General features: G+C 43.5%; 1 protein-coding gene across 1 annotated transcript in view; it reads left to right on the top strand.

The window, feature by feature from the left end:
• Window positions 1-17,442, top strand: part of BLTP2 (bridge-like lipid transfer protein family member 2) — a 604,102-nt gene that overhangs the window by 247,356 nt on the left and 339,304 nt on the right. Inside the window, exons 18-20 of the mRNA XM_086955158.1 lie at window positions 1,854-2,056; window positions 2,190-2,308; window positions 2,713-2,933. Coding sequence (XP_086811284.1) covers window positions 1,854-2,056; window positions 2,190-2,308; window positions 2,713-2,933 — 543 coding nt within the window. The remainder of the gene's footprint in view (window positions 1-1,853; window positions 2,057-2,189; window positions 2,309-2,712; window positions 2,934-17,442) is intronic.

Below are 17,442 nucleotides of genomic sequence, written 5' to 3' on the forward strand. Positions count from 1 at the left end.
TCATACTTAATCGACTTGACAATTGCAATGTGCTTCTCCTTGGTGCTCCTGACTACCTGGACAATAGATTGCTAAGAGTCTAGATTACTGCTGCTCAACTGATACTAAACAGATCCCGAAGAGCCTCAGCATCTATTGCCATTAGGAAACTCTTTTTGCTCCCCGTGGATCAGAGGATTCTATTTATTTCCATGTGCATTGAGTTCAGGACCCTTCACATCAAGGGCCCTGTATTGTTGCAGCGTAAACTAAAAAGATACGCTCCAATAAGGCTACTGCGTTCTGCTACTGCTAACCTCATTCAGGAAGATAGATTCTGAAAGGTTCGACAATATGGATTAGCCTTCTCACTCAAAGCGGCACAATTGTGGAATAAGCTCCTGGCTACTCTAAGAGCACACACAGACTTGCTGAAGTTCAGAAAAGCATTGGTTGTTTCCAGAATAATAAATTATGCCTGGTTTTTGCATACCATTCTTAGTCTGTCTCTCTTCTGTACAAATCTCACCGTAGTGCCGGATACCAGTCTGATCACAGAACGCTCTACAAATGCCATAAATAAATAAATTGAATTTAGTGATCAAACCTAAATCAGCATGTCCCATTCTTAAAGCTGTGTCTGGGCCACAAGTTGCTGAAAGTATCACACATTCCTCTTGCGACAAGTGTTTGGTCCAGACTTTAACTAGTTTCCTACTAGTTAAAGTCCTAGTTTCCTTAACTCACCAGCACAGCTATCAACCGCCTCCTCTGTTCAAAGTGCCCTGTAAGTGCCATTGTTGCGTTCTGAACACTCTGAAGACTACATTTAATAATCACACCTTAAATACAGAGACAATTAAGAATATTTGTTATGATGCCCAACATATAGGGCACATAACCCAAAATAATCAAGAAATTATAATGGGGTAAATTGTGTTAAAAGTGGAATTCTCCCAGGCCATAGCACAACGTGCTTTTTAATGTACATGTTCTATTCCCTGTTCCCCAGCTGGAAGAAACTGTGCAAAATCTGAAAGCAATGTTGAAATGACACCTCTCTTAGATATGGGATAGGAGTGGAAGACTAGGAAAGAGGCATGATACGGTCAGGAGAATGGTGTAGCCAAGATATCTGTAGGTAAAGAGAAAAAGGCTGGTATCTGACATTGTTGCAACGTTTAGTATCCAACTATCACAGTATTTCCTTCTATGCAAGGTGAAGACTTAAAACCCCATAGGTAGAGTGAGCTGTCCAAACAGCCCCCGTGTGCGACTTTAGTAAAGAAGTCTGGCCCATTAATCTGAAAATGGGTCCAGAATTAGGGGTGTTGTAGAAGTGGCTGACCTATCTGCCTAAAGGGTTTGAAGTTAGCAAAGATCACTTGCCACTCTTGTTTGAGACTTGCTCAGCCATTTTTCTGAGAGGGATCTGCTTTAAAATTAAAATACAAAACACATCTACATTTGAAGATTTATTTTGTACACGTTGCACATTTCTGGGTAGGGGCAATTTCCTATTCCTTGGAAATTGTATAACACTGTATAACACTGTATGTTTATTTAATCAGCAAGATGTTGGGTGATCAGGATAATAGTGTGGTAGATCTAGAGGTAACACAGTGTGGACAAGAGTGAGAAGCCTGTCTTCCCACTCTTGTCCACACTGTGTTAACCTGTGCTCCTCTTCCCTAGTTTGTAACACATGGAAACTCACAGAAACAGGCTGGATACCACAATTGCTGTTTAAAAAAAAAAAAGACACAAGTGTGGGATAACCTGCTCATTGTGAGATGCTTTAGCCACTGTGAGAGGGTTTGATCAGTCTTGGGCATTCTGTGCACTATAAAATAGTGTTTTCTCTTTTTTTGTAGCTGAGATCTTCCTTTATACCATTGTTTGGGGCCCATGCTGGGATCCTGCATGGACACTAGTCGGGCAGGCTATCGATCTCCTATCGAAACCTTCAGTGGACCCAAGTCCCCTACTGCCGTGGTGGGACAAAAGCAGACTGCTTTTTCATGGGCACTGGCACATGGACATCGACGAAGCCAACCTTCACCAGTTAGCTACAGAGGTAAGAGTGCGTCCAGAACGCCACGTTATCTCTTGGTGTAGGTGGACCAAACCTTATTTTGGTTTACAATCCTGATGCAAGAAATGTAGGCACTAAACTAAACACCTTAACTTACACTGTGTGTTTATTCTAGGATCCCTACAACACCACAGAGAACATGCACTGGGAGTGGAATAAGTTGAGCTTCAAGTGGAATCCTGGGCAGTTTATCTTTAAAGGAAATCTTGACATCAACGTCCGAACAGCCTCCAAGTAAGTGCATAGCATGAATGATGAGCATTGTCTACTAATATTCACTTCATTGGCTCGTCTTACATTGGTGGTCTTCCTTTACTACTAACCTTGTCTTGTGGATGTTATTGTGCCATTCTGCCTATCCCATGGCTGGTCGTAAATTCTTCCTTACATACAATCAGACACTGTTCTACTCAGGTTCCATCCTGGTATGCCTTGTTAGAAGCGATCCATGCTTAGGTGAAGTGCTCTTGAGTGCACTGTCAAACTCAGGACTAATCTCATCATAAATGGACAAAGCATAATTTATGTTGTGTTTAGGCTTAGCTCAATCTGCTGTCTCTCAGGACACGTTTAGAGGTGCTTGTAGTTGGCAGTGTGCTGTGGTATGTGGTGACACCATAGGTTTTCTTTTCCTTTAGGTATGATGATTGCTGTTTTCTTCACCTCCCTGACCTGTGCATGACCCTGGACCTACAGTGGCTGTGCCATGGTAACCCTTATGATCACCACAGTGTTGTTCTACGATCTCCGGAGTTCATGGCAGAGTTTGCCTCCAGCCAACATCACGACTCATACCGAGCCTTCCGTTCTGAGAACCTCAACCTCTCCATAAAGATGGATCTTACTCAGAATAGCATTGGTGAGTTGTGGTTTTCTGAATGAGTGGACTGCTTTAACCTAGGAAGTGGCTCACTATTTTGGGTAAAGAGTAGGATTCCTTGTGGAAATGACGGGAGGGTAAAATATGATGAAAACGAGGTATGGTGTAGAAAAGTGCTGCACCTCTGAATTTGGTGTGTCAGATGGATAGACAGTATGCGTGTCGGTTTTGATTATCTGTAAAGATATGGGATTATCACTGTCATAGGTGTCTTCTGAGATAGCCGTCTTGTCTACCAACTGTTGATATTGTTTGGCTCTGATGTCATGGGGCCACAATACTGTTGCACTGGTACTGAATGACCAAGTACTCCCTGTTAGACCTGTCAGACCTAGGGTGGTCTTACCCCATTTTTTTCACCCTTGCCTTGTTTTTCCACCACCTTTTTTTCGTTGGACCTAGGTCTCTGGGCACCTTACCACTGCCAATCAGTGCTAAGGTGCAGGTGCTCTCTCCTACCAACATGGCTGCCACAGGTCCTTGCTACTGCGGAGTGGACTTTTTAGTTGCACACTAGTTGTCAGGAGCTGGCTGGGACAGTAGGATACTGTAGCAATGCCATCCCGCCTTTTCTGCCCATAGTTTAGTCTGTGGAAGCTCCTGGAACGTTCCGGAATAGGGGAGGGGTTACACTTTGCCGCCTTAGAGAGTGGTTACCTGACCTAGGTGTATTTACCGAAAGGAAGGAAACCGGCTTGTCAGTTGGGGCATCACTGGACCTGGGGAACCTCTGCAGGAGTTTAGGCGGTAGGGCCTAGGGGAGGAATGTATACCACTGGAAGTGACTGGTTGAGTAAGGGACTCTACCAAACCCACTGATCTGGACCAGCGTTGGGGAACCCAGGGAACCACCTGCAGTAATCTAAGGGGACCATCCTGACTCTGACCCACCAACTCAACCCCCTTACTACCTATCCCCCAAGGAACTGCCTAAGAAGGGCGCAGAAGTCATCAAGCGCCAAGAGAACCCCTACATACAAGAAGGACTGCTGGGGGATCACCAGGTAATGGCGCTGCCCCATCCAAGCGCTTCCCTGGCTGAGCTATGCCCCTCTGGGCCTTCCTGCCGAAAGCTACCTTGCCCTGGATTGCCTGAAATGCTATTATTAGGGCACTGCATTTCCCAAGCGCTCCCCTGCTGTGCCCCCGAGCGCTGTGATTCTGGAAGCTGTTGTACCCCAAAGCGCTGTAAAGCCCTGAGCGCTATATTTCCCAAGCGCTCCCCTGCTAGGTCCACTTTGAGGCGCCCTGTGGACTCACCGCCGTGGCCCAGGTCTTTGTTGTGTGCCCCCTGAGAAGCGCTGTGCCCTGGAGCGCTTCTGGCTGCCCACGCGCTGTTGAAGTTTACCGCCGCGGCCCTGCGCCGTGTGGAAGAGGTGCTGCCGCTGTCCCCGAGGCCTCTGGAGTACACTGTGCCCTGCCGCCACCGCCGCTGCCCCGGCGCTTGCCTTAAGAGGCCCCCGCTGTTGCCTGCATCGTCGCTGCAGTCCCCGGAGCCAGGAGTGGGCCGCCGTAGGGCCACAATAGGCAGTGCCAGGCCTGAGAGGCCCGGAACACCCTCCTCACGTGACGGGGGGGGGGGGGGGCCCGGCCGCGTCATCGGCCACGCCCCCAACCGTTCTGTGCCATCATTGGCCGACTCGGCCGCACCCCCTCGCCTGCCGCGCTGTGATTGACGGCCGGCGTCACACCCTGCAAGAACCTCCGCGGACTGGGCCGACGCCGGGAGAAGCCCTGGGAGCCCCCGGACCGGCCCAAACATCGGCGAGGGCCCTCCTTCTGCTGCCGGCCGGGACCAGCCCTATTGACGGTTCAGGGCTTCCCGATCGGCCCCCACTGTGTCCCACCACCGTCCTTGGCCGGAAAGGCCATTTCAGGGGCTGATAGCGCCGAGCCCATCCCTGGGGGAGGGCGGAAGTTCCAGGAAGAAGCGGGTGATGCCCAGGAGCCTCATTTGAAGAGAGAGGCAGCCCCGCAACCGCCCCTCTCCGCTGGAGTCTCCAGTTGGGGCCCAGCCCCAGTTAACCCCCTGATCAGCCTGCCGGCCCGGGAGAACTGAGTAAGTGGGGGAACTGTGTTGCATAACACGGGATTGGGCCTGAGTCTGCTCAATTACCAACTGTTGTTGCACCCCCAAGTGACCTTTGACCTTGATCCTACCGAGGGTGTTTCATTAGGGTTTTGGATGCCCATGATCACAAGGGGAGGTGTTTGTTGCTTGGGCTATGTTCCCCTTTTTGCCTGAACTGAGTTATACTGGAAGTAGCCTGAAATGCAATGTCCTCAATTACAAATTGGAATTATTGTTCTCCTTACTAAATCTGCTGAGGTTACTGTTGATGCTATGCAGACCTAATGAGATATCGCCTGTGTTTTGTAGGAAAGGTTTTACGGATACTTAAACAATGAAATGTTGCCTGAGGAGTTAAATACTAGGTTAATTACAATGAATTGCCTACCAACAATGAGATCAATCTAGATAAAAGCATATTGATTTTAAAAGACTAGCTGGTGTGGCGTCATTTATTGTGTGCGTTCCCTGTCTCACCGGGAGTGTGTGCTGCACGTCTACTTTACACCTAGCTTCCGGGTGTCTTCCCTCTCGCGCCAAGCTACCCCCGTGGAATTGGTGATCCCAGTTCTCACACTCCCCTTTAAAAATGTTCATGGGATGGTGAGATGGAGCAGATAAGACTAACTCACCAAGACAGTGTTAGGTTAGACCCTCAAACATAATAGTTTATAATTTCAGTGTCCAAAAATGTCTAGCTCTGAGTTTTAAGCACATAATTTTTTGCTATGAGCCTGTTGGTTACTCTCGTTTAACTCCCTGAGCCACAGCTAATTGCAGCTATTCAAAGAATAAGAACTAACAATCTTGTGGCTTTGTTTACTGTGATTTGGCTTTGATGAAATTTACCCCTATCACAGGACCAACAAAATGCTCATAAATGCCCAGTCACACTAAGGAACTAATGAACTGAAAGGCCCACCCTTCACAGTAAGTAAGATTTTTCTTTTAGAGGTGTCCTTGGTTGGGTGACCTGGTGTCTAGTGACTGGTGGCCGGTATCTGTGGAACAGGCACTAGATACTTTGTGGGGAGAGTGGCTGGAAAACTTTCCAGGTCTCCTCGTTTGTGGTAATAGGTGTTATAAGGTCCCAACCTGGATCTCAAGATGTACTAGTCAGGTAGAGATTATCTAGTGGTGAGACAACAGTTCGATCATGGGTACCTACTGTGGGCAGCAACGAGTCCTGCAACTATAGGACCCCTGACCAGTGTCACTAAAACTAATCTGTGACTACATTCAGCAGTATCTCCAGACCCATAAGAAGTAGAATTCGAATGGTTCTGGAATCCTAAGTAAACCCCCCCCGCCCCCCCCCCGCCCCCCCCCCCCCCCCCAGCTAATGGAATGGGCATGGGGGTCCTCAAAACTGCACCGGATGAATGCAGAGGTTAGTACAGGTGCCCTAGGGTCACAGGGGAGATCTGGAATAGAGCAGGCTAATTTTCTTAGTAGCTTTCTCTGCTCTAGGAGGCAGTATGGAGGCGTTCCTGGACTGTTGAGTTGCTCTTAGTCTGGGCGGCCCGTTGGAAGGAGCTCTTGTCTCTGGTGCAGGCTCAGGGCACCCCACCTGTTCAGCAAGCTGGCAGATCTTCCTTCTTTCACAAGTTCACCAAGCTTCTTCGAGATAGGCAGTTCAAGGGCCCAGCCTGGAAGGAAAATGACCAGGAATCAGCATTCCCACTTTGGTATCTTTTTTTCCTCCTCTTTGTTGGTGTACATATACCACTGTGTTGTCGAGTAGAAGTGTTGAAAATTGTACTGCTTGTAGATCAGTATTAATATTTCTCCAATTGTTGGCCAACCGGGGTGGGCTGCCAAATCTCAGGCGCTACTCCAATCCTGGAAGGGGATGATTTTGACATAATCATTTTATGTGAGGTGATGTAGCTCTGCTGTCCTCTGGAGGCTGGTTTAAGCTGGCTCAGTTTCTATGTGGACTAGCATCAGACAGGCCATAGGAATGCAGCTCTCTAGCAGAAAGGGAGGCGGCATAGGTTGTAGCCTAGTATGGGGAAATGTAGATACTTTAATGGTGCCCAGTTGATATCTCTGGGGAAAAACAGAAACAACTAGATGCAGATTGGTGTTTCAAGATGGACTCCAGCAGCATTACTCAAAAGGAACAGCCAACTTGAGCACTCGCGCACACAGTCCAGTGGACTCCACCATTCACCTATCCTGGCCATTGTGTATGAGGGAGAAAACATGTACCTTTAATGCATGAACCACACATGATGAAGGTAAAAGATCCCTCATTTACACATGATGTCACAGATTTTAGCTGGTGTAGACAGTAGGCAGTCCCTCACTCCTCACAAGCTTACATGTAAAAACACCTCAGCATGGCAGGATTATGCTGGTAGGATTATGCTGCCACTACTGTCAGTCTACATGTAGCTTGAGTAGAGTAGACACTTATAACCAGATAAAAGTGGAGTACACTGGCATTTCCCCTGTGACATCAGAGCCTAGCTCTGGTGTTTCATATCAGTAAAATGTGAATAGCCTGTGTGGGCTCAAATGATTTTGAAGTTCACTGGCGAAAAAATGCATGTCTATCCAGAAAAGAGCACAAGGGCAGGGGAAACGGTTTCTTAAAGCTCTGTAGTGGACATTTGTCCCAACATTTCTCACACCAGCACTGCTCGGTTTACATGAAAACCTGATGGTCCTTTTTTTAGTACATGTGATGTTTTTCATTACTGCTTTGTTGTTAAAAGGCCTAGCAAATAGTTTATTGATTGAGAAAACGTTCAAATTCACTGACACATGTACCAGACCTCATGGTGTACCAAAAATAGTCTGCCCTATCAATTTTTTAAAAATGTTTCAACATTTGTATATAATTGTTTCAAAACAAACAGAAGAACTGTAACACTAGCGTCCTCTCCTTCAGTACCCGCCTTGCTGAACTTCCTTTTAGACTGGCTGGTAATAGAGCCTCACTGATGTTGGTATTGATATCAGGGTAGAGGTTGCAGCCTTAACAGATTAGTCAAGCATACAAAGTTTCTATTGTATATTGTTATGCAGTTCAGTAGGGATCCCAATTTTGGTCACTTCATTCAGGAATTAAGTAAATATCTCCAGTAGTAGGAAACCTTCGTCAGGCACATGAAAGCATTGGGAACCTCATCTATCCCCCCATAAACATATTATCACCAGCATAGCCTTCATCAATTTGTTTTGCAGCTTGCCCACCTCCCGTTCAGTCATTCCTTCCTCTTCCCAACCCCCAATATGACAAATGGTCCTCTGGCTGTTTAATACCAGTGATAATATAAGTAATACGTTGCACTTCTTCCAAAACCTCACAAGGCTCAGATATCGAAGAGGTGCCACCTCCTCTCACAGTTTTTCCAGTATCTATCTGTTTTGACCTCATTAATTACCTTCATCTGCATCAGTGTGTAGTAACATCTATACATCAACTTCAGAAGGACCTTCCTGTCACACAGATGGATGTAAAGATTCTTCCATTTAGCATATTTCATTCCTGTCCAATGCTGAATCTTTGTGGGCTACCGCCCACAACTGTGTATTATCAACAGTTGGGCACTTGAGTAGACATGCAGATGTCTGAACAGGAAAGATATGCGTTTCTGCCTAGAGCCTCTGAATTTCAATATACCATCTTCAAACTGTGTTAAATACCCAGTAGCTCTTGTCTTGATATAAGAGTTGAGCAAACAGTGACTGATTTGGTAATACCTAAGCTGCTCAGTTTCTCTTTCCCTCTGTTCTGCTTAAATTGCTCTGAAGACCTCATTGTTCCCATTTCTTACCCTTGATCATTCTGCAGGCTCCTTCAGACCTCCTCACAAATGTCACTACTCCTGCTGTTGGCGAGAACAAAGAATTTATATGAATAGACAGAAAGTGACAGGGTATGATATCAAGAGTTCCTTCTCTGATAACCAATCCAATGTACGTAAGCACACTGGAGTGTCATAGTTAAGGTGCAGGGATTTGGTTGTATGTAGTTTTGGTAAACCTAGTCTAACTTTGGTCCTCACAATGACTGGTAGCCCCTTACAGTACTTTAAGTATGCAATATGGAATGTTAAACATATTGTGCTCTAGAAGCCAACAAAATCAATGTCATTACTTTTATTATAAAATGTTTATTTGACCTATATTATAGATCAGTCTGCCCTATACGTGAGGAGGTAGTTTTCTTATGTTTTAACAGATTTCAAAAGAGAGGTTACCCCACTGTCGCCAGGGAACAGGGCACGAAGGACAAAAAGTCAAAGGGAAATCCCTGGGGTGTATCAATACGTTACTGGTGTCAATGCTCGCACGGTTGCACTACAGTCCCCAGTTAGCAGGTTACTGTAGGTCACCATCAGAAGAACAGAGAATTTTATAATGATTCCCACAACGAAAAGTACTTGTTAACAATCTAGGTTTTTTATTAAAAATGAAACAAAAATTTACAATAAAAATGTACACATTTAAAATTTCAAAGGAACCTTTCCCTGAAAAGTCAAAGTTAATCAGCAAGATGTCATTGAATGATAAAAAACTGTAAAGCATATAAGTATATTCACATTACATTGCATATCATGAACACAAACATTGGTTATTATAGACAACACATATAAAAAGAAGAAAAGAAAAAAGACCCCTTTAAAACGGTGGCACTTTGATGTTTCTACCACAATTGATTCCTAGATCCACTAACAGAACATGGCCTATGTACTATGACACACATGTGACAATAATATATGTGCATCCAGTGCGTTTGGGCTAAGGGTGGATTCTCTCATGTAGGAATGCGTCGACGCGTTTCGGTGCTTTGCACTTGGTAATGTGGCACCTTCCTCAGGACTTCTTGATAGGGGTTTTCCGTACAAGAAAGACTTCACTTTCCCTGTATATGGGGCGAAATAATATTATGTCAGAGTCTATTTGCCCTAAATTCATAGTCATATTCTCTATATGCTTTTATCTCCTGTATTATACTGAAACTCAGGATATATTCATGTTAGCCCTCCTCAATGACCAATGGTATGAGCCTCTTCAATTTTCCTTGATGTGGGTACCATCTGCAATTGCTCTTAACATTAAGAAACTCCACAATTGTTAAATATACCAGTTGTGTACAATTGATATTTCCATTGAACTAATTGGAAGTCATATGCAACATTTCATTCCCTTCAAATACTATTCGTATGTGGAAATCATTGCTAGGGAGGGGGGGACTCCAAAAATACGGAGTGAGAGGTGCAAGTTATATATATGTTGGGTAATACCAGCAACCTCACCTAAATGTAGGTGAAAGGATAAAACACCATTCCTTTATCGGTGGGTCCTGGGCGCCAATTAGGTCGTTCCAGGGCAATCGCTGTAGGATCACAGGCTGTATTTGGCCTAAGGGTAGATGTAACAGATATTCAAAAGCCGGGCTCAAAGTTTGTTCTACACTCCAGGGTAGTATCTAATGTTCACTCATTACCTCTGTGTGATCTTTCAAGCTTCTATTGGTGATATTCTTTATTCTCAAATTTGGTCTTGTCTTTTTCTTTATTCTTTTCGTTTTAAAACTCGTTTATCTGATTGGAGAGAGATGATATGTTTCTATGCCTCTGTGATACAAATAATTGGCATTCTTATATGGTTGTTTAACACTTATTCTTACCTGTAATGATTTAAAACTCGCTTTGAACGGGCATATATAGGGGGCCTCGCTGAAACTGGATATGTTCTGATAGGATCAAAAAAAGCATAAAATTGGTAGAGTGAAAGGATCACTATTATTCAATTCATTGTTTAATTATTTAGAATCGTTCTGGGTTATAGGCAGTAGTATTATTTTTCCGAAAAAAGTAATGCACCTACTACCTAATTCCACTCGAATTCACAGGTTATTAGGCACACTTTAACCCTGGGTTTCCTATATCTGCCCCAATTCACCCTCCTTTCTAAGGAACAGAGCGCCTGTTTGCATTTTCTCGTATTTTTCTATATCTTAATGCAATGCATACAAGGCTGCTTGCCAGAAGTGAAGGGATGTTATGTGTTAGCTCTATTTGTTTGACAGACGCTAGTTACATGTGCTTTAAAGAACAGAGCGCCTGTTAGCATTTTCTCGTAGTTTTCTATATCTTAATGCACTGCATACAAGGCTGCTTGCCAGAAATGAAAGGATGTTATGTGTTAGTCCTACTTGTTTGACAGACGCTAGTTACATGTGCTTTAATGAAACCCTCCTCGCTCTTTTACATTCCCCTTAGACTAAAGCGGAAGATAAACAAACGGAAGCCAAGGGCGCCTGCATGAGTTTTAACATAGCTTAAATGAAAACCCTCCTCGCTCTTTTGCATTCCCCTAAGACTAAAGCGGAAGATAAGAAAACGGAAGCCAAGGGCGCCTGCAAGGGTTTTAACATAGTGCTATTACATCACTTTGTAGGCTGTTAGTATGAGCGCTCGCTCCGACTGAAATGCTGTTCCCGTTTGACAGGCGCCAGTTACACGCACTGTACACGGACCCCTTTCCCTATTTCATATCCCTATTTAGAAAGGGTTTCCCCTTCTTACCTTTGTGCGTGTGGCGCCTCGTTTCTGCCTCGTTCAATCTGCACTCTAGCGAGTAAGCTGCACGCTCGGCTATTTATGTTGGATTGATTACTCAAAATTACTCACAGCTGGTCGATTGACTCGTGAGCAAGGCGTGATTTATGTGAGCGGTGTCGCCATCTTAGAGTGGAGCCCGCTTTTACTATATATCTATTGTGTTAAGTAAATGATTTCCCCACATTTATTTGATACATGGATCAGTTGGTCTACATATTATTTTAATTTAAACAAATGTTGGCCCTCTTTATTTAGATGGATTGTATTGTCTTTTATCCAATCCCTATTTTTATCATATTTAGTTTCCATTATCTTAATTAAGTTATGCCGCGTTCATTATTGTGGGTCTTAATCCTAATGTTATATTAGTGTGTAGGGTGTTTTAAATTACAAGGTTCCTGATTTTACACAGCCAACTTAAAACTGAAGGCTAGCAGTCTGGGATTTCTCCCTATGTTAAGCAATGGTGTTAGCCACTGATAATATTCGCCACTGATCTGATGTTTTAGTAGTGACAGTAACGCTATTGTTCGACTGATTGCCGGCGGAATAATATCCTTCCCTACATTAGGCATTCATAATTGTTGTTGGTCTGATCTTATGCTGATGGCATTTGCGATGTTATTCTACATTAGATAGGATTATTTCTTATGGGGTGAAAAAATAGCCATTCTTCCCTAATTTCGTTTGCGAAGGGTTCTAAAAGTTTGGTGCACATGATTGTGTACCCTCCACATTTGTTCTTGTTATTATGTATTTGTCTTTCCTTTTTATATTTGAACGGGTTACTCATATTTGAACTAATTTCATATTATTCATAGACCATTTACAGAGGGGATATACTTTTTCGCATCAGATAAGGGTTTCCCATTCTTCCCTCGAGTTGAGGCCTTTTTTAATGGTGTTGAACTTCATCATGTACCACTGTTCTTGCTGCTTACGTCTGGTGGTACTATCACCTAGCCTGGTTAATTCCTTTATCCGTTCTATGATGACCCACCTGAGGTCTTTCTCACTATGGCCTTTTTCTCTCCAATGCGCCACCAGGGGGGCATTTTCCTTATTGTTTTTGATCGCCGATTTATGTTCGCCAATCCTTACTCGTACCTCCCTGCCTGTTTCCCCAATATAGGCTTCTTCACATGGGCATAGGATCATGTATATCGCATTCTTTGTTCGGCAATTATTGAGTGTGGTGATATCGTGTGTGACACCATTATGCACCACTTTTTTAGTGACTACACAAAGGTCACATATGCTGCAGTTACCGCATTTGTTATTTCCCACTGCTCTGTTGCCAGTGAGTGTTGTCTGGTTTTCTACCACATCATCCCTGTACGTGTGTACCAGGTTGGATCGCAGGTTTTTGTTTTTCCTATATGCAAACAGTGGGCGTTCTAAGGTACTAGTGTCTGGTCCGTTGTTAAGAATTTTCCAATTATGGTTGATTATATTCTTTACTTGGTTGGTTATGGAGGAATGTTGGCTGACCATTACTGTTTTGTCTAGTACATTCTTTTTCTCCTTTTTAGTTAGTAGGCTATCCCTGTTATAATAGCGAGCCCTCTTGAAAGAATGCTCAATCAGTTTCCTTGGATATCCTCGTTCCCTGAACTTCTTTTTCATATCACCGGCGTGTTTGTGGAAATCTGCCAGATCTGTGCAATTTCTTCTCAAGCGAAGAAATTCTCCAAATGGTATTGAGTCTTTTTGACTCTTAGGGTGGTAGCTGCGGTAGTGAAGGATGGTATTACGGTCCGATTCCTTTTTGTAAAGCTCTACTTTGAGTTGTTTATCCTCGCTTTTAATGCTAATATCCAGAAAGTTTACCTTTGTTTTACTGTATGTTGCTGTAAATCTGAGATTTGGGTCTCCCAAATTCAGCCATGACAGAAATTCTTCTAGTGACTCTGTGTTTCCCAGCCAGATAAAAAATATGTCATCAATGAAGCGAGCCCAGTTTCTGATATTCTCAAAAAATGGACTCACTTCATTGTATATGTGCTTGTTTTCAAACAAGCTGACATATATACAGGCCAAGCTCGGCGCGCAGGTAGCGCCCATGCTGGTCCCTTTCTTCTGAATATACAGGTCCTTCTTGAAGAGGAAAATGTTGTTGAGGAGTACCATTGACACACATTCCACAATAAACTGTTTATTCCCTCCTATGATCTCAGTTTCTTCTAAAAGACTGCTAACTGCTGTGATGGTATCTTGTTGGGGTATATTTGTATAGAGTGACTCTACGTCGAGAGTCACCATATATTCATTATCCTCGTCAAAATTGATACCTTCAATCTTTGATATCATATCTGCGGTATCGCGGATATAGGACTTCTGTTTTTCAACTAAAGGTTTTAAAAATCTATCCGCGTACTGGCTTAATGGTTCCAGTAGCGAGTCTATCGAGGCTACTATTGGTCTTAGAGGCGGATCAGTTAAGCTTTTGTGAACTTTTGGTAGTCCATACATGGCGGGAGTTTTTGGATTTGGATTACTTAAAAATTTCCATTCGTCTTCAGTGATCCTGCCTTCCTCTAGGGTGGATTGGAGCAAAGTTTCAACGTCTTTTTTAAGTTTGTACAGTCTCGACTGATGGACCCTGTTGTAGTGCTCCTCATTTGCTAGGAGGTACCCTACTCTACGTTCGTAGTCAACGGTGTCGAATACCACGACCCCTCCACCCTTGTCCGCGGGCTTTATTGTGATATTCAAATCTGCGGACAAGGAATTAATGGCGTCCCTTTGTTCTTTGTTAATATTTTGCTCCTGGTGATGTTTTTTCTCCAGTAGGATGCCTATTTCCAGTTTCACCATCGATTCGAAGATCTCAAGGTTTTTGTCCACCATACCAAGGCTGGGAGTGAATGTGGACTTTGCTCGCAGTCCTGAGTCTGTTGGTGTCTCTCTAGGTGGCCTGTTTTCAAAAAACCTGCGTAATCTAATTTTCCGGAAGAACGCTCTAAGGTCTTTCTCTAGTTGGAACCTATTTATGCCTGCAGTTGGTACAAAATTGAAACCCATACCTAACACCTGTTTTTCTGTGTTGGTAAGTGTTCTCTGGGATAGATTAATGATGGGTGTTTTTTCTATCGCCAGTATATTTTGTTTCTGGTCCGTTTGTATTCCTGAGGGGCCGGGTTCTGTTGATAGTCTTGCTCCTGTTCTCTCTGAGCAGGTCTCTTGGAATATTGGCCTCTCCCTCTGCCACGGAAGTTCCCACGGCCCCTCTGTGGGCGCTGATCTAAAAAAGGGGTATCATATTCTCTATTTGGTCCTGCATATTCCTCCTCTTCTCTGCAGTGTTCCTCCTCCTCTAGGCTACTCTCGGATGTACCTGAGAAGTGTACATGTCTAGGTCTTCTGGGTTGGAATCTAGTTTGGAATCTGGGTTTAATATTTTCATTCCTTGAATTGTCAGGTCTTTCCGTATAGTAATCTTTTTGTAAAAAGGGGTAGACTACTTCTTGGCTAAATTTAGCGATATCTTTCCTTAATTTTTGCGTTTTACGGTTGGTTAAGTACTCGCAATACCCTCTCATGTCCTTATTTATTTCCTCTAGTCTCTTTTTAACATCCTCAACTACATTATTATCTAATAGTGCTTTCTCTAATTCCTCCATTTCTTTTATTTCTATTAGGACAGTGGCCTGTGCTGTTTCAATAATAAGTAGCATAAGATCTCTGCTACAACGGTTGCAAATAAATGTCCATGTTTCCAAAAATTTTGGATTATCCACGAACAGACCGGGTTCATTCCGAATTTGCAACCCTATTGGTATTTTACCTGCCCTAACATACTGAGTCATAAAGTCTGCATGTAACTCAGTCCGGATGATTTTCTTTTTCAGGTTGATAAGCTGATTCCATTTTTCACCCCCATTGGGAATAACTGTGATGTTACTATTGCCTCTATTAGAGCTTAATATTTTATTTAGTTGTTCTTCACTAAAGCCAAAGGTCTTTAGTGTATCCATTTTATGATTGGATAGGGACTATTGGGTTTTATTTGGATAGGAAAAACTGAAATAGTCACCATGAAAAACCTAGACTCTCCAGCACAAGGCCGTACTTAACAGATTTCAAAAGAGAGGTTACCCCACTGTCGCCAGGGAACAGGGCACGAAGGACAAAAAGTCAAAGGGAAATCCCTGGGGTGTATCAATACGTTACTGGTGTCAATGCTCGCACGGTTGCACTACAGTCCCCAGTTAGCAGGTTACTGTAGGTCACCATCAGAAGAACAGAGAATTTTATAATGATTCCCACAACGAAAAGTACTTGTTATCGTGGTATTCGACACCGTTGACTACGAACGTAGAGTAGGGTACCTCCTAGCAAATGAGGAGCACTACAACAGGGTCCATCAGTCGAGACTGTACAAACTTAAAAAAGACGTTGAAACTTTGCTCCAATCCACCCTAGAGGAAGGCAGGATCACTGAAGACGAATGGAAATTTTTAAGTAATCCAAATCCAAAAACTCCCGCCATGTATGGACTACCAAAAGTTCACAAAAGCTTAACTGATCCGCCTCTAAGACCAATAGTAGCCTCGATAGACTCGCTACTGGAACCATTAAGCCAGTACGCGGATAGATTTTTAAAACCTTTAGTTGAAAAACAGAAGTCCTATATCCGCGATACCGCAGATATGATATCAAAGATTGAAGGTATCAATTTTGACGAGGATAATGAATATATGGTGACTCTCGACGTAGAGTCACTCTATACAAATATACCCCAACAAGATACCATCACAGCAGTTAGCAGTCTTTTAGAAGAAACTGAGATCATAGGAGGGAATAAACAGTTTATTGTGGAATGTGTGTCAATGGTACTCCTCAACAACATTTTCCTCTTCAAGAAGGACCTGTATATTCAGAAGAAAGGGACCAGCATGGGCGCTACCTGCGCGCTGAGCTTGGCCTGTATATATGTCAGCTTGTTTGAAAACAAGCACATATACAATGAAGTGAGTCCATTTTTTGAGAATATCAGAAACTGGGCTCGCTTCATTGATGACATATTTTTTATCTGGCTGGGAAACACAGAGTCACTAGAAGAATTTCTGTCATGGCTGAATTTGGGAGACCCAAATCTCAGATTTACAGCAACATACAGTAAAACAAAGGTAAACTTTCTGGATATTAGCATTAAAAGCGAGGATAAACAACTCAAAGTAGAGCTTTACAAAAAGGAATCGGACCGTAATACCATCCTTCACTACCGCAGCTACCACCCTAAGAGTCAAAAAGACTCAATACCATTTGGAGAATTTCTTCGCTTGAGAAGAAATTGCACAGATCTGGCAGATTTCCACAAACACGCCGGTGATATGAAAAAGAAGTTCAGGGAACGAGGATATCCAAGGAAACTGATTGAGCATTCTTTCAAGAGGGCTCGCTATTATAACAGGGATAGCCTACTAACTAAAAAGGAGAAAAAGAATGTACTAGACAAAATAGTAATGGTCAGCCAACATTCCTCCATAACCAACCAAGTAAAGAATATAATCAACCATAATTGGAAAATTCTTAACAACGGACCAGACACTAGTACCTTAGAACGCCCACTGTTTGCATATAGGAAAAACAAAAACCTGCGATCCAACCTGGTACACACGTACAGGGATGATGTGGTAGAAAACCAGACAACACTCACTGGCAACAGAGCAGTGGGAAATAACAAATGCGGTAACTGCAGCATATGTGACCTTTGTGTAGTCACTAAAAAAGTGGTGCATAATGGTGTCACACACGATATCACCACACTCAATAATTGCCGAACAAAGAATGCGATATACATGATCCTATGCCCATGTGAAGAAGCCTA

The sequence above is a fragment of the Lissotriton vulgaris genome, chromosome 2_1 (assembly GCF_964263255.1).
Source record: "Lissotriton vulgaris chromosome 2_1, aLisVul1.2, whole genome shotgun sequence".
Classification (NCBI taxonomy): domain Eukaryota; kingdom Metazoa; phylum Chordata; class Amphibia; order Caudata; family Salamandridae; genus Lissotriton; species Lissotriton vulgaris.